The 21,096-nt window shown below is 43.3% G+C and overlaps 2 protein-coding genes across 3 annotated transcripts in view; one reads left to right on the top strand and one right to left on the bottom strand.

Annotated features, from left to right (window-relative positions):
• IGSF22 (immunoglobulin superfamily member 22) overlaps positions 1–15,717 on the top strand; it is a gene marked incomplete at its 5' end in the record, with an annotated part of 26,977 nt that extends 11,260 nt beyond the window's left edge. The window contains 13 exon segments of the mRNA XM_066997588.1: positions 81–204; positions 631–790; positions 1,950–2,016; positions 3,413–3,484; positions 3,566–3,780; positions 3,783–3,820; positions 5,413–5,594; positions 6,064–6,178; positions 7,039–7,164; positions 8,901–8,919; positions 9,121–9,303; positions 9,306–9,332; positions 15,674–15,717. Of these exon segments, the coding sequence (XP_066853689.1) occupies positions 81–204; positions 631–790; positions 1,950–2,016; positions 3,413–3,484; positions 3,566–3,780; positions 3,783–3,820; positions 5,413–5,594; positions 6,064–6,178; positions 7,039–7,164; positions 8,901–8,919; positions 9,121–9,303; positions 9,306–9,332; positions 15,674–15,717 (1,372 nt within the window).
• Positions 14,052–21,096, bottom strand: part of TMEM86A (transmembrane protein 86A) — a 28,873-nt gene continuing 21,828 nt past the window's right edge. For both annotated transcript variants that reach the window (XM_066998944.1, XM_048053494.2), the window contains exon 3: positions 14,052–21,096. In XM_066998944.1, the coding sequence (XP_066855045.1) occupies positions 20,669–21,096 (428 nt within the window). In that variant the 3' untranslated portion in view covers positions 14,052–20,668.

Here is a 21,096-nt window from a genome sequence, read left to right as displayed (position 1 = left end):
ATTTTGTTTTGCAGCCAAGAAAGAAAATATGTCAGCCAAAACCGAACTTGGTTAGACAACACTGTTGAACTGTGTTCTAGGAGTTATAGTTTGGGTACCTCTTGTGCCCATTTTCCTTCACAGACTGGGATCCTTGCAGAAGCTGTACCTCCCAAGATTTGCAACCCCCTTTCCCCAGGATCAGAGTGTATCACAGAAGCCAGAGTAGAAACAATGAGTCTGGCCTATTGAAGCATTTCAGAAAGACAGAAAACTTCCAAATTAAAGTAATATACATAAGTTCTCACCTAAAACTTTGCATTTTTTCATTTTTATTCAAACCACCTATGGATTAGGGAAGGCATTTCTGGACTGCTCTGCAGCACATTGCAGAAAGAGCTCATTTTTTGAATAAGTGCAAGCATTGAAATATTTCAACCATTTCAAATGATAAAGGGAAGTGGATGGCAAAGTAAAAGGCTTTAGAAAAAGGTTGTGGCCATTAATAAACCTAAACATGCAAGTTAGCCTCCTTCACTTCTTACTGTATGTATTTATGTATGTGTACATAGACGCACACAATTTGGAGTCCACAAATTCTGTCTGTGCTGCACTAAACTGATTTTTCTCTGTGTAGAGCCTTCAAGATAGATGTTTCAGCTTCAAGCTGTAGATGTCAGGAAAGAAGCCGTCACCATCGCCTGGAGCTCCCCAGCCCAGGATGGAGGCTTTCCAGTGGAAGTCAACATCATAGAAAGAAGGAAGAAAGGCAGCAATCTTTGGGTCCCACTCACCAAAGAGCCAGTCCAAGGTCAGACCAAGATTATTATGTTTTATGTAGCCAGAGGAAAAGCTAGAGATTAATCAACCAAATGTCATCATGGCATCTAGCAAGATGTATATTTTGACACACACTGTTCAAAGTGAGATCCGCTTTTCAACTCTCAAATACAAACAGCTGGATACCCACAAGCAGCAATGAGATGGTAAAACACTCAGCACCTCTGAAAGTCACACCTGTGGATTTGGGTGCCTAATTTCAAGCATCTATGTTTTACATTTTTTCCTACGCAAATTTGGCTGTTTTTCCCTGACTTAGACCAGAACTGAATTAAACAAATGACTGATTTTGTTGTATCCATCAGATAACAACCATATGATCAATGCTTAGCACAGCTTGCATAACACATGGGAATGTTCCTATCAGCAGCAGCATCTGACTAACAAGACTTATGCTTTTCCTTTCCTGCTAATATTTTGTTACTTTCTTGGATTCTTTCCTCTGTCTCATTCAAAATGTTGGACTTTCATATTAATTAAGTTATGATCAATCACATTACCCAAAAATATCCCCCTTAAAGTAACAACATTACTCATGGTAAATAATGGAAACACTTTATGATAGATTATTCAGTTTCAGAGGCGCTTTTCTCTTTTTTTTTTTTTAATTGAATGGAGGTTTAACCTTGCTTAAAGGCTGGACTATGAAAGGCTTGGCCACTCTGAGTTTGTTACTTCATGGGAAATCCCACTAAAGTCAGTGGGACAAGATATGAAGATATTTTTCCCCAGCGTGTATGATTACACCAGGCGCTATAAACCATAATGTAGTAGAAAGCATTATAATGGCAAATTATGCATCTCTCTCCATAATATATTCTTAGAAATTCTATCTCCTTCTTCTGGACCTTAGCGAGAGATGTAAAAATGGACCCCTGGAGATCTGAAGGCTAGATTTAATTAAGGGGCTCCCTTGACCCCTAAGTTCATGTTGTTCTCCAGCAGTCTGTGAGCTGAAATTTCCTCTTGTTTTTTTCTCAGTCCAAAAGCAATTAGAAAAAATAAGTGACCACTCAGGAACACTTTTATGGGTGATTAGAGAGTTGTCTAATTGCAACATTTGTCTCTCCAGGTACCATATTCAAAACGGGTGGTTTTCTGAAGGATATAGGATGAATTCCATGCGATAGATATCAACCATGCAGGCCCTGGACTTCCCAGCACACCCTCAACCTGTTGTTGCAAAGAATCCCATCAGTATGTTTCTTTCAGCATTTATCATCTGGTTCCTAAACATGTATGTTATAACTAGACCTATGCATTTATGACTGAAGTCTGAGGGAATGTGGCAAACTTCAGCCTGTATTGATGTAATGAATTGCATTGGGTCTTGCAGAATTTATGGAAGTTGCCTAAATTGCGTCTTTTTTTTTTCCCTTCTCCCTTAAGACTGTATTTTTAGTAGGAGAGAATCTGTGCTTAATTCTGGACTGACTGAAATCGCAAACAAATTCTAAAGGATTGCCGTAGCCTCAGAAACTGGACAAATTCTATTTTTTACCAGTTACAGAGAATTCCTTACTTTGTATGACCATAGAACTAAAGCATTTGAAAAACAAAAGACTAACAGAAGCCATCAATAAACTGCTTAAACTATTGATGGAATCTTTTAATCAATATAGGAGTGGACCTCAGTAGATGCACGTAATTTAGAGGAAAAGAAAAGCCAAGCATAGAAGATAACATAACTAAGAAAATAGAGAATTCTATTTAGTAGATGGGAGCCTTGAGGTTAAATAGTTACCCAGATGGGAAAGCATTCAGATTTCTTTACATCAGAAGATAACACAAAACCAATTTAATGCCTGAAGCCATGATTCTTCTCCTATCTGAAGGCTTGCATTAGACTCGCATAGGCTTCCACATTAAGCCTAGGAGAATATGTATTATCCATATGCACCATATTCCTCACGACCCTTTATGCTCAGGTGAATATATTCTGTAAAAGCCAGTAGCATCAAGTTTGGCACAGCATGCTGCACTAGTTGACTTTTTTTTTTTTTGTGGATTAGTTTTGTGTTTGGTGGTTTTTTGGTTTGGTTTGGTGGTGTGGTTTTTTTTGTGTTGCTGTTGTTTTGTTTTTTGCATTTTGCCTGAGACTTTCAGAGCGGAACGTGTATTTGGATACTCAACTCCCTATTCATTTGCTTCAAAACATATTTTTTAATATCCTATCTTTTACTCTTCTTATGTGTTACAGAGACCTAACTAGACTGCTGCAAGGTAGACTAAAGGTCAAAAAAAACAATATCTATTTTCAAGAATGACTATTAACTGGGGTACTGTACTCCTTGGCACATAAACTTGAAGAACATTAACAGTATCTTGCAAGCCAGTAAGCAAATTGACTTGTCTGAGCAATTCAGATAGCACCTAACCACTTGACATAGGACTGTAAGAGGAGATTTATTAAATAAGAACAGAGACAAAGCAGTCAAAACAATAAAAAGACAGGTTTTAGGAAATATAGTACAGATCTCATCAATCAGCTAGGAAGAGACAGAAGCAATGCATAGATCTTTAATGCATAGATACCTCTCCCAAATATATGTGGAGAATGGTGGTCAGTGCTCATAAAAGGTGTCCTTTCCAGGTTGAATTCAGATGGTCCCATGTCAAACATTGTGAGGACTTCTAAATGGCCAGCCTTGGAACAGGGCTGTATGTACGTGCATTCATTTTAGAAACTGCATAATCTTGTTGGACAGAATTTGCTCCATGTTTACTAAAGCTGCTTTCACTCTAGGTTTGACGTCCTGAAACAGGAGGAGCTCTATGTTCACATACACAAGTGTAGGCCTGCAGGTACAGTGATCCGTCACAGCTCTCCTGCTGTTACGGAGCCTCTAGAACTCGTGAATGGCCTCCACATGGTGAATTTGTCCAGCTCCAGCATTTTGTTAGCCTGGCAGGAGACAAACCAGGGAGCTGTGCCATCAAGATATGTACTAGAGGTTGTGAGCTGAGGACCAAGGAATGGACAAAATACACCAGAATGCTTATCTCTACTACCATTTAACACTGTGGGAGGCTTGCAGCATAGACAAATCCTTGTTCTGAATCCAAGTCATGGAAGAAGCAATGGAGTTACTCCTACAAAGAAGGAATTCTAGCAATGCCACCTCTAGGTATGACCTGCAGTATCTGTCCAGCTGGAATTCCCATCTCTCACTTGTTACTTTCTTATGTTTTCTAACTATACATCATTTTTGTAAAGGGTTATCAAATTCATCTTGCACAAAGGAACATTGTGCAAGAAGGTCTGCTGCTTTTTGCAGTGTTTTCAGGGTGCTGCGAGGAAGCAGAGGCCAGCACAAGCTGTGCAGTCAGTCAAATTAAAAGCATTCTGTGATCCTGGCTAGCACTGAGCTGTCCCATGAATGGGTATGTCACGTATAATGGCAGTTGTTTCTCCCACCACTGACCTCTCACACTGAGCATGTGATTACAATTGATTGTCCAATTTGTGTCATGGATACTGTAGTCTGAGTATGGGTTAGGTGGGTAAGTATGACAGCAAATAAACTGTCATGTTTGAAATGCCAGTTAGTTTTAAATACAGTGGTACTGAGACAAGATTATAGTTCTCTCAGGTGATGGGTTTGAATGGGACGAGCAGTCAGGTGCTAGCGTGCTAAAGATAAAATAGTATTATCAGAGGTTATGCTTCAGAGACACTAATTATGTCTTGAGAATGAAAATTTTATAACATTTCCTGAAATCCCTAGCCAGCTTACTATTCAAGGTAGCAAATTATTTAAATCCTTATTGTTTAGGACTTAGGAGTTCTTGATTATTAATTATGAAAATCAGACTTATTATGCCTATGATATTCTCAAGTGACAAAGCATGATGCTGACTGCTCTAAGCAGCAGTAATGCCAGCAAGAAAAGGTGTATGATTCGTAAGTCATGTTGTATAACACTGATTTCTGCAGAGTAGAAGGATGTTCACGCTTGACTGAGGAAATCTCAGGAGACAACATCTGGGTGACCAAAAAATGCTTGTTTCTCCTCTCAGTCTCCACTTTGGAACTATATAAACAGTCTGTAAAGCATGGCTTTGTACCACATCTCCAAAGAGAGAAACACCAAAAAATCTCAGAGGGACTGCAGGCTCCAAACAAACTTCTTTAGTGCAGAATGGCAACATGCAGTACTGTACCAAAGAGTATGACAAGTCCTATTAGAAACAGATGTACAAAATTGTTTGTGACAGGAGGTGGACAATAAAATCATCTAATGAGGCATTAAAGCTGCCTCTTCTTTTTGTTTGTTCTCATTCATTTTTTACATGAACTATTTTTAAATGTTCTACCTTCCTCACCTAAAATTGGTGTGAATAGGTGCTCATTACTAAGATGTTGTTTGCTGAGGCATTAATGTTTCTCTTCTTGTGGTACAGGTATTAAGAAAATAGCTGGCATCATTGCTCTTAGCCCACTGCAACCCTTACACTAACTGCCTTCTGCTGAAACAGTTTGAAGGTTTCTTCTTCCAGTCTCAGTCATTCACTTCTTCGGGCTTGACTCAACAGACTGAAGAATGGCTTCACTCTTCTGTGCAGTCTTTCACTTTTTTAATCTTTTAATATCTCTTTCTGTCTTGTGTTTTGCTTCTGTCCCCTCATAGGTTTGATCTGACTGTGAGGTTGGAGAGCCACAGGATGGTTTGTTCTGGGAGGGCAGGGTGCATTCATACATCTTTGCCCGTAAGATTCTGTGTTATGTCCTGTCACAAGAGAAATCCTGCACTTAGAGTTTTCTTTGGCATCCAGTGAAATACAGCTGCAGGGTTATGGAGGCTGCAGTTATCTTTTGGCCTTTGTCATATGAGCTGTCACTTTGATTTAAAAGAGGATGACTGTTGGAGAAAACTCATAACAGTGCTTTAGGTTCATCAAGTCCCGTGCAACTGCTTGCTATTTTTCTGGCAAGCTCTTTTTTATAAGCCTCTCTGATGGTGGTTAGGGTAGAGGGACTTCTGTGCACACAAGTTTGTCAGCTGCATCATCCAGCCCTCTGCAGCTGGACTAACAGTGTTCAGCAAACCATAAAGCATGGAGGAAACTCTCTGGTTTATCAGCAGAAGCAGAAGTTTTCAAGCATGCAACTACAGTTTGCACAAACTGAAGTTAAATCATTCTTGATTAAACCTTCAGTGACCTAGGGGGAGCAATTAGGTTGTAAAGGCAGAGCTTGAGGTCCTTATGCTGTCCTTTCTGAGGTACGATTTCTTTTCACAGGGATGTTGAGCTCATATCTGGAGAGGTTAAGGACAATGTCTTTGCTGTCCTGTTTTTAAGCCTAGACGTCAGTGCAAGCTGTGGCTCTGTGGTACCTTGCAGAATCCGCACCAGTGTAAGAATGGATCTCGGTTTAAATTGTACAAATTTATCATCAGCTATTGTCCCTCAGCTTTCAAGGCAAGCAAACGGACTAACTGTAGCATGAGGTTTATGTGGCATCTCCCAAGTCAAGCCAGCTGCCTGCCTTGTTCCCAAGCCCAACCTTTGCACTAGCTCAAAGTCAGAGCCAGTTAGCTGACGCAAACATGGCAGCAGCACAGTTCAGACCCAAGTGATAAGGAAGGTACTGAGCTTTCCTCACTGTGACCAATGTGGAGGGAAAGGATGAAGTAGTATTTGCTCCAGACATCCCTAAATGCTACCTTGTTTCTCATCCTGTGTTTGATTGGGCACATACCCATAATAGCACTAACACAGCAGTGTCTGTCCCCTTGGCAGTCTGGTGAGATTATTTCCATTGCAAGTGGGTGCAGCCAAGTGTAGGCAGACTAGTTTGCTCCTTAGAGAGACTTCCATTACCGTAACAATCTGCTGGGGGTTAGGGACCTTTGCACTGTGTTTTGTACGTCTCTTCACAAGAGAGTGCTTTTTAAAATTAACAACCTTATTTTTTCATCAGAAGGGAATTACACAGGGCAAACTGCTACTCGGGTTCCTCAAGCTAAAAGATATTAAGGAAGAAAGTGCTTTAACTACACACACACAGACTTTGGAAGGGAGGAGCTGAAGTGAATTTTTCTTTTCCCAGAAAAGGACACAGGGAGGGTCCCAAATAGAAGAAACCAATACTTAAACATGCAGACTAATTTTTAGTTTCCTTCTGACCTACCACAGCTGGCTGAGAAAATCCCAGAAACTGTGACCCTGAAACAGAATTGCCACCCAGATGAAGATGAGGAAGACAACTAACAGACTCATGGTGTGCTGAAACATGTCAGTACTGCCACATGGTTCACAGCTGCAGAAAAGGTCTACAGCAACAAGCACTGTCTGACCCTTGAGCTTCAATGGAGCTGTGATACATCTGCAAAGACAAAGGTAAGCATAAACATTCATGACAGTGCTGGAGGAAGAAGGGTGCTTTTGTATACACGACTGTGGACTAAGTTCAGGATTCCTCTTTGGCTTTGGGCATACCACTAACAGGTTCTGCACCTCAGCTCTCCACCTGGGCAGTGGGCTTAAGACAATAGGGCCTGTCCATGTACAGGGACGGTGGTGATGTCATGTCTTGACGTAACAGAATACTGGCTTTACAAGTCATTTGTCTTGGAGTATATTTCCTGTCTGACCGGGATTTGTTTCCTAAATGAAAAGGATTCATTAAAAAAAAAAAATCTGTCATGGGTAGGAGATTGCATGACAGTCTTTCCAGGCCAGAGCTATAGAAGTCCCTAAAAGTATGTTAGATGTGCTTTTAGCACACTCACTAGTCACCGTCAGGTAAACACCTTTTCCTTTGTTCAGTTGTTACCTGCTCAGGCCTAATCAGTAATAAGGATGTCTCATTAGCAGTAGTCCCAAATAAAACTGAACACACCCCAGTTCATCAGATCAAAATGGTAAGTGATTTTTCTGCCCGGTTTGGGGAAAAGCAGTATGCAGGTACTTGGAGTAGTGAGATTCAAGCCGTTTTTCCATCTGGCCTGTTACTATTTTGTTTATTAAAACAGGGATATAAAACAAGCAAACTATATATTAACATGTGTCACCAGTTTATACATATGTTTCTTCAGAAGCCTGTCCACATGCTTCTACAAATCCTTTAATCCCATTAAGAGCAATGGGCAATACATTCAAGTAACAGTATTAGTAATACACTAAAATGAGTAATTGAGTGTCAGCATATTTTTATTTAACGATCAGCCTTTCTTGATCCATGTAACTAGACCATATGTACATTGCTTCAGTTACATGAGCAGCTGAGGAAAAGCATCTCCACTTTGGTGGCTGTGGTTGTTTTCTTCAGTGGAATTGCTGTAGGCCTGGATCTTACTCCAGGTCTGGAAATAGCTTCAGTAGCTTCTGTGTATGAGTGCATTTAAAAGAGTAGTAAATAGGAGAAAGCTAGATTGGTTGTGCCTTGTGGTACATTCCCTTGGTAACAGCCTGCCTGTCTTCAGGCGGGACAGCAGGACACAAGCAGATGTGAACTGATTTCTTATTCATCATTATAAATGGTGAGTCACTGGGTTTATCTGCACAAGCCTGAGAGATGGTAGAAAAAGTCTGAAGGAGAAGGAAGGAAATAGAGCTGTTGCCTGAGAATGAGGTCTCATAGGAGAATTTTGCCCTACAGTGTTATATTTAGGATGCAGGGGATTTACCTGATGGGACCCCACGCCAGTGCAAAAGAAGATGATGGAGACTTCAGAAAATGTGTTTAGATAGAGGCTGAAAATTTACAGTGGACACTGGAAATTAAATTGCCCATGCAGATCCCCATGATTCCCCCAGAGCATTGTGTAGACTATTAATGCCTCAGAGCAACGCCAGCAGAGCGATATCCCTTCCTTTCCAAGATCACCTGGTTTGGTTTATAATTGGGTGTAATTTAATCATGCATTTCTAAAGCACCTTGGGAGCCAAATATCCCAAAGCACTTTACAATTTAATGACATTAACAAGAGAAAGCATCAATATATCCCCACGGAGCAAAAACCTGACACCTTATTTACAGACTGAGAAACAAAGAAATTAATTGCTTGCCTACAGTTGCACAGCAGGTTAATGGGAGAATGAGGTTTCTGATTCCTTCCTTTCTTGCTTTTCAGTTTGTATTTGTTTACATGGGTAATAGGTACACTGGTCAGATGCTGAGGGTAGTGCAGCGTATTGCTCATTCCTCTTCCTGAGTTTTCCCTCATGGGGAAAGAAGGCCCAGGGCGTGAACTCTCATACCCAAGCTCTTTGGATTTGTACTTATGCAGGGGAAGATGCCGTCCTGATGGTGCTGTGTTTATGTGTCTGTATGTTTGTGTGTCCAACCGATAGTGCAGTGCAAAGCAGCCCAAGGTGTCTATGTGTCCTTGGCAGAACATTTTGACTTCAAGATGGAGGAGTGTCCTAAGAAGGACTGGCTGGCATTGTGCTCCTCATTGACCAACCACACCATGAGTCAGGGCAGAGTCTGCACCATCAACTGTGCTTTCATCAACAACCCCCATCCAGGAGTGACCTGTACAAGGGCAAGATTAGCATCACATGTAAGTCTGAGTTGTGATTCAGCTCAAGTGGCATCTGCCTACTAAGGATCCCGACAACCTGCAGCTGTAAGTTGACCATCTCTGGTAAGTCAGTTCTGAAGCTGCTGTGCTTCACTGGGCATGATTTCCTTCAGATTGGGTAACCAGCAGTAGATTTATGTCTTTGAGTATAGTTTATACTCTGCAGTTTTCCAAGGCAAGTTGTATTACTGAGATTGGCAGTGTGGATCACACCTCTCTGGTCAGTTCGACTCTTGTGCCTGCACATGGAGGAAGCAATAACCCCGTAGGTACTGCAGCTGATGCTGCAAGGGCTACATTGTTTCTAAGAACTTATCTTCATATCCAAAAAACAGCCTAACTGATGTTGACTTCCTCTGAAGATTTGCCTTCAGTTGCCTGAAGCAGTATTGGGTCCCTTAAAATGGCATATTTTGGCTAACAAGTCTCATGAATTCCTTAGGTGTCTCAAAAGCAAATATGGCTATTTCTCAGTATGTAACCAGGCCTGCCCTGCACCTGTGGCAATACTTAACACCTCCAGTCAGTCAACTGATGTATTCTGACAGTAGCTTTGTGCTTTTTTTTTTTTTTACATATACCACAGAGACTGCACTGGTTAGATCTGTTCTCTTCCTTTGTGAAATAGCAGGATTTTGCCAACATTGTATAAAAGCTAGTAAACGTTTCCAAGAGACAATTAATGAATTAATTAAAAACAGACATTTATGTCCCCCTCTCCCTTCCCTGCTTTTTTCTATGTCAGAAGTTCCCACCTAGTGAAGTTTTAAATCAGGTTGTAACACAGCAACCTGGTTCCAGCTGGCTCAAATTGGTCCTGTGCAACTGAACGCTTCCAGGTGCATAGGGTGAAGGTTTGCTAACAGTAATGCACAATCCACACACGGTTTCCCCATGTCATGGTGCCCAAACTTGCAGCTTGCAGACTGGTCTTACAATATGTACAGCAGTGCCTTGAAACTGCTATGTCCTGTGAGTTCCAGCAGCCCCTGGTGAGCTCACTCTACTTATGATTAACCAGGGAGCCTTCAAGGTTAAACATGGAGAGCAAGAATTCTCCATCCTTTTGTCAGACATGAAACTGTTTTCCACATTTTCCCTTTTTAGAGAAAAGGCCCTAGTCCCACAGTACCTGTTGTTGTTCTTTTAAAAGGAACGAGACACTGTCAGGCACAGCTTGAAATGAAACTGATACAGCACCAATAATGATGGGTCTATATTTGGAAAGATCTTTTACGGTTATTTTTGTCTGTGATCATTGCTTCTGGACAGCCTGCTGGCAACTGCTGAGCACACACACGCACACCCCCACCTCCCCCTGAAGGTTCTGTTCTCCCTGCCAATGCAGAAGTAGCTCAGTGTGGGTCAGCAGAGGGAAAAGATGTGCATGCTGGGTTTCCTGCTCTGATTTTCAAGCACTCATCTGTCATTCTGTGTAGGATACATATGACACTTCTTTCACTGAAGCCAGCCACCACACGCCTAAAAGACCAAAAACAGTTCTTTATTGTTTTTGAAGACATCCTGGTGTTACTGATTCTCATGTTTCTCAGGCTCCCTAATACACTCCTCCCCAAAGCCACAGTTTGAAGCCATATCCAACAGCTGGAGGATAGTTTCCTAGTCCCCAAAAGCAGTGGAAGCTCTTCCTGGCCAGGCATCGTTATCAGCCAGGCTGCAAGGAGAACCCTGGCGGTACTGCTCACCCAGTCTCAGGGAAGGCAGGCAGGCCTGAGGGGCAGAACAGTTTTGTATCCCTCTGGAGATCTGATTGCTGGGTAGGACATACCTTCTGCCTTTCCACATACAGCTTGTTGAGGTGAGCACTGCTACAATAGGAACATGACTCTTCAAAGCTATTCAAAGCAGCCTATTTGTAAGCAGAGCTAGCTAAGAAGCAAGGCTTGCAAAAGCACTGTGTGGGTGAGGTGCTAATTTATATTCAGATTTCTTAATGGCCCCTTGGGAGGGGGTGAGATTTCAGAGACTCTGACACCTTGTTTCTGGGGCCTCCTGAGGCTCCTCCTTGCCCTGACCTGGGCAGTCGCTTGGGAAGGTCTCTGTTCTGCTAGGGGTCTTTGCAGCTGAGTGAGATGGGGAGAGCAGATCTCAGAATAAGAGATAAGGAACTGCAAAACTGACTTTAGGAGATCAGGATTTCACTCCAAATTGAACTTAATTGCAGGCTTATTTTAGATCTGAGGATCTATATTATTGCTGATTTGAGTTCTGGAGATGGGGTAGTTACTGCCTGGAGATGGGTGCTGTAGGCTGGGGGACAGTGTACCTACTGTGGGGACTCCAGCTGTGAAAGTACACTTTGTTAGGCTGGGAGCTCCTTTCGACCAGGACTCGGGAGACTTTCTTTAGGGGTTTCAAGGGTCTTTACTTGGTCACAGGTGGTCTGAAAGGGAAGGAAGTAAGGAATGATCTAAGGGATGAGCAAATCTGGGGATTCCGAATAGCTGGGCTGGAGACTCGGCTGCTGGTTTCTGTGTTGATTCCATGGGAGCTAAACCTCTGTTTCTCATAAATGTCTCCTCTGTTTTGTATGCTCTTCTGTCTCTCTTCTTTAAGGAAGAGCACTTGCATTCCTCTGCTTAGCATGTTTTCAGTTTTAGCCTTTTTGTAGTATTTGCCAAATCACATAGTGCATCGTTGCACCTCTGTGAACACACATCAACATCTTTCCTGCAGTTATAGCTCAGAAGGAGGGAATCTTGTTTTCCATAGCAGGGTACAGAGGACACAAAGCCTGTTAGACCCAAAGTGACTCTTTCAGAACAGTGATGAACTGAACAAGGGGAATTGAGAAGTGAAATGAGAATGAAAATGGGAACTCTCGAGACTCAAAGTACCACTTCCTATGAAAATTGTAACCAGTTGCTTTTAGCCGGCACTTTGTGAGATTTGCACTCAAAACATAGGGGGGTTTGCAGTGATTACAGCACTTCTCTCTCTTTTCTTAAGAAAAAGATGATAAAACCCTCCTGGACACAGTGACAGAAAGTTTGCAGAACTCTAAACAGAGGATATAATTAGTGGAACCTGCTCTGCCTGGTCCAGCATGCAGAACAGCATTGCTGTGGCTGTGTAGTTTGTGTGGCTCAAAATGCAACTGCACTTGGCTTTTGTAATGGTCAGTTAAACAAGGTGGAAGAGAGTGGGGCTTCTGCTCAGCAGGGCATCTTTCCATATTTCTTGCCTGTAAGTGGTTTCAAACAGCATGTGAAAGGTAACATTTCTAATACCATCTGTTAATGTATCTTAATGGTAGTAAAAGGATCCTAAGGCTGCTGTTTTCTCTTCTATGTATCAGTTTGCTTCTGCACTGGTCAATGAGAATCCCGCTTCTGAGTTCGGGAGGAGAGCTGGATTCTGTCTCCTTATTTGTCTTGTCCCCAGATAGCTCGGCAGGATCTCTGTGATGATGTAAGCTTTGTTATGTCAGACTGCATAAACAGACAGTAAGCGATAAATCTGAAGTACTTAAAACCTTGCAATACTAAGAAAGTAAACACAGTCTGCAGCTTTGCAAATTAGGGAGTCACTGTGTGAAAGAGCTGGTTGTAGAAGGCAAACTTCAGATCCAGAAGGGTCTGGTACCTTCACTGCTGGTGGGCAAGACTAGATAAGGAATTAGAACATATCCGAACCATTGAAGGATTGATAGAGAGACTGATACATTTATATATATTAGTGCTGGTTCTTTTAATTCAGAGTGAATTCTTCCTAGAGCCTCTTGTGGAATATAAGTACAACAGTGGCCAGCCACACACACATGTGGAGTCCAAGAACATTTTGCCACCTTTGTTCCACCTGGATCTAGGAAGGAGGTCTGTGGGAACTAGATGCTCCTTCCAGCAGGCCTCTGAGTTTTTGAAAGGAATTGTAAAAGTCAAAGAAGCACCCGCTTTCCCCTGCAGTTACTCCCTTGGGCTGCTTTGAAAAGAACTTGGTAGTGTTTCTGCCTGTTACTGATTCATTCTTGTGCCAGGAACTGCTCCACTTCAGATGGGGAGTATGGAGGAATTGCTGTTAAGCCTGTGAGCAGATCCATTTAATGGACTGGGAGCTCTTACTCTGTGCTTCTGTGCTATAAATCCTTGAAACCTGTTCCACTGGTGACAGATGGACTGGTTCAGGATTAATGAAACCAAATATCTGTGCCACTGCATCAAACACAGCTGAGGAAACTGGCATCAGATCCTCAACCAGAGAAAAATGTCCATGCTACCCTACTTTCTCCCCTGGAAATTTTGCTTAGGAAGGGAGGGAAAAAAAAGACTTGGCCATTTGTCTGGGATTTCTGGGCAGTGAGCAGCCTTCCCAGAGCAATCCTTTGCAGCAAGCTGCCTTCTCCCTGGAAGTGTGGACAAATGGCCATTGTAAGCAGGACTGGCTGGAGCAGCAAGGGCGAGTGTTCTCCAGGGCTCTGCACCCCAGGGAGCTTGGGGTGCGTTGTAACACCAGGCAGGCATCATCAGCGTAGTGGTATCTGGTTGGTTTGTGTTGGATGTGCTCGTCAGTGTGCATGTGGTGGTGTTTCAGGGTTCCCCAGATGGGAATGCTGTAGCTGGCCATGACAGCGCCTGTCTGCTTCAGTGGGGCACTGGGTAGCTTCAGGGCTAGAGAGGCTCGGTAGGCTGCTGTCACAGAACCAGTGTGCAAAAAGACACTGCATCTACACAGTAAACATACCGAGTAAATTAATATTTTTAATTGCTGTTACATACAGAAGAAATGAGGAAAAAATACATTCCAAACAAAGAATTAAAATAGTAAAATCAGCACAAAAATGTGTTAAGAAAAGATCCCAGATCAAGTGGCCGTACTGCATGTGGTGACCTTTACAATCACGGTAAAGGAAATAAGTGCTGGAGACTTTCAGACGTGGCAAAAAGCTGACTCCCCCAGGGAGAGCAGCTGCTTCAGTCACATCTTTCAGTGCACTCTGTCTGGAATGCGTGGGAGAGGGGCCGGAGTGAGAGGCTCGCAGGGGTACAAGACATGGATTTAGTGCTCAGGACAGACCAGTGAGTCCTGCGGTCTCAGCCAGGCAGAACTACTGCTTACCCAATGGCATTTGCTTTTTCTTTCCTTGGTTGTTATTGTTTTTTGTTTGATTGTGGGTTGTTTTTTTTTTTTTGGTTGGTTTGTTGGTTTGGTTCCATTGTTTTCAAATTCATTCTTTTAAAAAGGTTTCCACTGGCCTGACCCTGCCCACAATGTAGGCCTGGAGCAAGGCTTCCAGGGTAAAGTAGTAGCAAGGTCTGGCCCAGCAGAAGCCTGCAAGAGGAAGGTCTAGATCCATGTGTTTGTACTGATTCAGCACTCTCACCCAACAGGCTGGATTTAGTTTCTTGATTTTCAGCTGTCAGGAAAAGATTTATTTTATTTCCTGTTGCTCTGTCTTTTAACTGATCCAAACAGGCCCAGGCGTTGCTCCCGCTGCAATCTTGGCTGCTTGGCCCCTGCATCCCTCTGGTATGACACTGGCTGCAAGGGTCTGCAGTTGGCCTTGTGCTTCAGCCTTGCTGTTGAGCTCTCCCACCACTCCAGTAGCTCATCCTACAGCAGCGTAGTGTCACCACGAAAACAATACAAGCCATAGAAATTTTGGCATTCCTGCCAACTGGCCACCTTTTTTCATTTGTGGTCTACCTAGTCATGTATTTTTATTCTTTACAATAAGAGCAAAAATAAAATAACATTAAGAAAATGTCCTCCAAACAAAGAAAACTAGAACCCATCATACATTTTAAAGAAACAATAAAAATTTGCATTGTGTTTGCTTCTGAGTTCATATTAAGATAAGATTTAACTGCAGCTGCTTCAAAATTATGGTCCATTTCACATGTACACAGCTCACACTCCTTGGTGAGTAATTCCTTGCCTTCATTTGTGTTTGTACAGCAGCTAGTGGTACCAGAAACAAGTAGTTTGTAGCTGTGGTCCAGATTTGAAATCAGTGAACTGTGGCATTTTTATAGTCATTGAGAACATGGTGATGGCTTAGAGCTGTATTTCTAGATCTACTTTTATTCTGAACCCTCGGACTGATGGTACAAGCACTTCCTTCACTGCAGAACCTGCTACTTCTTTGATTCAGGTGAAAAGGAAATTGAAATAATTCAAGAAGGATGTGTCGACCTTATTGATTCTAGCAAGGCCTTCCCTCTCTGCTGATTTTAAAGCCAGTAAACTTACAATAACAGAAATTAATCATCCCTTTTTAAGTTGTCCCTTGAAACCGAGCTGACCTTCTGCAGGATGAAGGTTGAACAGAATGACTTTGATGACTTTGTTTTCTGTTCCAGACTTTCCAACAGCCATCGCAGACTATAAGAGCACTGTGTTTTGACTGGATTAGATTTATTCTAGCTAACAGTCAGGGATGAGACTAGACTGCAAAATTTGGATGCACAGTTCACATCTAAGAATTTGGTTGAGGCTTTTAGAAGAACCAAAAACCGTTTGCAAAACTGAGATTAGAGTTCAGACTTCTAAGCTAAACCCTCCTCAGAATTCAAGTGTAGCTGAGCCCATCCTGTTAGGCAGTATGAATAAATATTTTTCATTTGCTTTCCATCTGATGCAAACTGAAAAGGCAGTCACACATTCCATGCTTTAAGAGAAGTCCTGCAGAGGCCTAGAAGCATTTTTAACACTACAGTACATTAATACTTGGGACATATAGCACTTTACATCTTCAAAGTGCTGTATGAGCATTAATCCTTACAGCATCCTTGTGAGGTAGGCAAGTGCTAATATTCCCATTTTAGAAATGGGATGAGAACAGACACAGGGGTCTTGGTCCCCTGCTGTTGTAACCTGGCAGAGAGTGCTGATTCCCATACACTCAGCCTATTTACACCAGATGAGGACCTGGCCCCCAAAAACTTAAGTAACTTACCCAAGGCCACAAAAGGAGCGAGCATGGATAAAAGGCAGGAGAAGTACCTGGGAGGAACATGATTATGCTGCCTCTGCTTAAGAGAGCCCCTGTCTGTATCCAGAATCCAAGCAGAGAGAACAAGGCACCTGGCACTGAGGTTTGCAGTTGTTGTGTGCTTTGATCTGCTTCTTCTGAAACAGCTCCCAAATTATCATGACAGCAAGATGAAAACTTACAGGTGTCAGTGTCAAACTACGGCACAAGAAAACTTAAAAGAATCACTAAAAAATCTGCAGTTTGTCCTGGGAATTTTAAATACATAAGTATAAATATATCTATTGTTTCCATTGATTACAACATGAAATTTTCAGCAATCTACTTAATAGCCACGTTAGAGTAATTCTTAAACCAATCAGCCTTACAGGTGCCTCAATATGGAGGAGTAAGAAGCCAGGTATTAAACACTAATACTTTTTTTTTTTCGGCAGCGGAGGAGTAAAGCCGTTAATATCCTATGGCTTTGTTCTACTCAGCCTGCCATTTCTAAACCACCTTCACCCTGTTGACATCAGTGCAACTGGCACAGCCCAATAGCACTACTAGCATTTAAAAACCTGCTGCAATTAGCATTGCTTCTTGGACTCACTGGGAGTTGTGTGTGAGCAAAGACAAGGAGGATGTACCTACAGAGAGAGATGTACAGCTGAAATATATTCTCTGCATTTCCAATTAAAGAGCCAAAGGATCTTTGAGTGGGTGATAACTACAGTGTAATAGAAGAGAACAAAAGTAATTGCACAATGTGTTTAGCCTCAAGTGACCATAGATGGGAATTGCAAAGCAACCCTTTGAGTACAGCATCCTGTAAAGAACGCCTCTGTGCTTTGCAAGCACCAGAACTGATACTTCTGGGGCAGGAACGCTACATTACTGGGGTGCTTCATTCCCCCTGTAACGTCCCTGGGCCAAAAAGCAGGTGCTACTCAGAGACTTTACCCCCCAAAAGAAGAGAAGAACAGCTTAAACCTTTCAGTTTTACAATGCAGAGATAGCAGGAAGGTCTACAACTGACTGGTGGTGCCATAGACAGTCATGTCCTTCGCACTTCTTGTTTGCTCCCTTTCATAGTGAAGACTGCCCTTGCTGGGGTTAAGGGAAGAGTTTTAACCCCGTGAAAAGGCATTTAACAGTCTGTGAGCAACTGCTTAGTGTTTCTCAGGGTTTCTGAAACTCAGAACTGTGTCAAGTAAGTGCGTCAGCTCATCTCCTCCCAGCAGGAAAGACACCCTCCAGGAAAGTGGTCTCACACAAGTAATATGGATTAAAAGCAGAGAATGCATGGTAGGAGAGAGATTTTGAAGATTAAACGCCTTCACTGGCAAACCTCTGAGCCAACTAGGACTCTCTCAGACTTTGTATGCTGAGGGCTCTGCCTCATGTTCCTGGGCAAGCTGACACCGTTGCTTCACTGGGATGGAGCTAGCATGGCTGGCCAGGATATGTCCCAGCCAGCCCCTGCTGGGTGAGGGGATGATGAGGGGGCAGCAGCCCACTTGGGCTACACATGCTTCTGCTGTCCTAACTAGTGTCACCTGCAGACCTCTGCAACCAGAAACTGCACTTCTGACAGCCAGTGGGTTAGAGAGAGCAGGTCTCCTAATGACACTTAGAAGATCCTTTTTTTGCAAGTTTCCACAGAACTTAGAAGTGGAGCAGGACAGCAAAGAAAGCCAAGATGAAAAACCATGCAGAAAAGCACCTCAGCTATCTTCAGGAAAGGTAAGATGGCTCATTTCTAGAGGGAAAGAAAGAGATAATGGCTCAGATTGAAATTCTAACTTTTAAATCGCAGAATGGCTGAGGTTGGAAGTGACCCCTGGAGGTCACCAGGGAAGCTCATGGTGCACGGACCTTCTCTGAATAACTGCTGGATCAAGTGTGCTGGACTGACCCAGACTGAAATGTGCTCTTTGTTTACATGCTGGGAGAATGGTGGGGTTCACCTCAAATGCTTAGATTTCCTCTTAGCTCAGTCAGTCTGTTGCAGGAAGAGATTTGCAAACAGTCAAGCTTAGTAACAGAGGGTGACATCCGCAAAGAGCTACACTGCAGGGTTCAAGCTGCGGCCAGGAGATAAGCAATGCTGATGAATGAAGATGTTTTATGGCTCTAAATTCCTTTGCTGTTTACTCCAGGCAGGCCCCGATACACCGGTGAATGAATACTGACAGTATTACACAACAGCATTAAAGGGAAGAGATTACACCAGACTGTGCTATTTACAATGTTTTCCCTCTCAACAATGCAGCTGACCTCTCTCTTTGAGAAGCAGCAGATGATTCCACGGGGTCAGGATGGTTAACCTAGATTTTTGTAATACTGGTTGCATTGGCACTGATGCAGAAGTCATGGGGGGGGGTGGGGGCGGGCAATGCCTGTTCCACACCCAGTCCCAACAGACAAGGCCGGGGAGGAACAGGAGACCCACTTAGCACCTCTCAGCACCAACGGAAAAGCTAGCAGGGTCAGTAACATTTCCTCAGCTGCCCCCTGACCCCGCTGCCCTCCCTGCAAAGAATTCCTGCTCTGCCACCTGTGCCAGGGACTTAGTGCCAGGCTTTTGCCTGGAATGGTCTGGGCACGCAAGGTATGGCAACCATGGTACTTTTCATCCCACGAGGACAATCTGGAAGGCTGCCCATCCTGTTTGCTCTGCCCACAAGGCAGATTGTGCAAGGGGTTATTAGGACCTGCGTGGATTTGAGTCACGCGCAGTCTGTTTTGGTTGTCCCTGATTGGCCACAGGTTTGAAGAGGTGTTAGAACCCTTCGCTACCTCCTTAGCCTGCCTGGATGCATTCACTGTGTCTTAAAAACAAGCCACTAGGGGAGCATCTCAGCCCACAGGAACAGCCCTGGAACGGACAGAAGGGAAGACCACATTTAAGAGAGTTTCAAACAGCAACACAGCTTGCTGTCAGATATCCCAAATAGCAGGAAAAAATACACATACAATCACAAATCAATCTGGTATTAAAAGAAAAAAAATAGGGCAAACTCTTTCTATATCTTTTTAAGAGAGTAAAGACAGAAGTAATCTTGCTTCAGCAGATGGGCAGACAAACCAAGTGAAGAAATTTGGGTCAGAATGAAACAGGCTTTCCCAGCCCTGATGGCTCTCACATTGTCACTACTCTGTGTGAGTTTAAGAAGGAAGAGGCAGGCATTTTGAACACACAGGACTGTGCTTTTCACAAAGCTCTGCTGAAAAGGGGCTTTCCAAAAACAAGTGGTGCAAAGCTAATCATCTACCACCAGCTGGCAAAACAGAACAACAATCTACAAAATCAGGGTCCTGACTAGCCATTTCAGACACGGGAAATGCTCACACAGAGATTCAGAAGAGATGCTGCAAGCAGCAGGATCATAAAGCTTAATGAGTATATGGAATGTTATCTGTTAGAATACTGGGAAAGGAAGATGTAAAGATTTAAGATTCCTATCTGCTGTAGTAGACACAAATAGGATGCATCCTCCAAGTCCTGCTGTAAAAATCAAAATTCCTCATATGCCCATGACAACTCAGCTGTCACTGGTGGCTGCTCACACCACATATTTGCACACGTATGGTGGGGCGGAATGCCCTGGCCTAGCTACCTAGACGTCCCTGAAATCCCACCAAACTCTAAGTTCTGCCATATGTGTTGATATCAACTGGTGTCCGCAGACCTGCTCTGGAGCGGCAATCAGCCACAATCAAAGCACACAGCACTTCATCTCAGTGCATCTCCTGCTCTGTGCTCTCTGCCTGGTGTTTTGCTTTCATTCTGGTTCTGCTAAGGGCTGCCCCACATGCTGCTGTTCACTCCAAAGCTCAGCCCTCATCTGAAATTGCTGGTTTTACTCTCGCTGCAGGCTTCCTTTCAGCAGAGGCTCAAATAGCTCCAGTTTGTGTACTGAGTTCATAATGCACAAAAACAGACTAACTTAAATGTTGGTTAAATTGATTTTACCTATGGCTTTAGCAGAGACCTGTGCCTGTCTGCCTCCTATTGAAAGCAAGTCTCCTAGCACAGTGTGTGGCCAAAGCTTCTTTCCGTCAGCCCTCCTAATTCTCAGACATTCAGCATCAGTTTCAAGACTAACAAGTAAAATGCAGTAGTATAGCACTTCCAAGGAGGAAAAGTTGGATGAGTAGCTACTGCAGGGACAGTCTAAGCTTTCTGATGTGGACTCCACACTGAAGTAAGCTATATTCAGAGAAAGCCATTGAAAATAAAGCCCCAAAGGTAATGCTTCAAAGAAGCAAAATCAACATCACCAATATGCCTAGAGAAATGGAGATCTCTCTCAGGGGTGAATGCAGCTACAGCACCTGAGATATAACCCACATTGTTCACAGACTGTTGGCACTCCACCTAGCTCCTCTTTTTGAAGTCCTCTTCATCTCTGCTCTCTACAGCTGACAGTGCAATAAGCATTTGAGCTGCATAGTAAGTAGCCATGATGATGACACGCGAGTAGGGCACAGGAAAGCAGAACTTGTTAACTGCAATGGTCAGATCCGACACCATGAAAAGCATCGCGCCGATGCAGGCCGAGAGCTTGGTCCATGTCCAGAGGTCGTTGCACAGCTGCATGCCGGCGACCGCTCGCCAGCCCATGAAGCCAATCAAAGCGATGTAGACAGCTACCAGGTAGGTGAATGGGCCAGAGAGGTAGGAGTACAGGAAGGCATAACAGGAACTGCAAACAAGGCCCATCAAGAAGCCGGCCTTCAGGTCCAAAGGCTTCATGCCAAAGGCTGAGGAGTACAGGATGTGTGTGATGGCGAACATCAGCAGAC

Source organism: Anser cygnoides, chromosome 5 (assembly GCF_040182565.1).
Source record: "Anser cygnoides isolate HZ-2024a breed goose chromosome 5, Taihu_goose_T2T_genome, whole genome shotgun sequence".
Lineage (NCBI taxonomy): Eukaryota > Metazoa > Chordata > Aves > Anseriformes > Anatidae > Anser > Anser cygnoides.
This window is presented reverse-complemented; position numbering and strand designations above follow the sequence as displayed.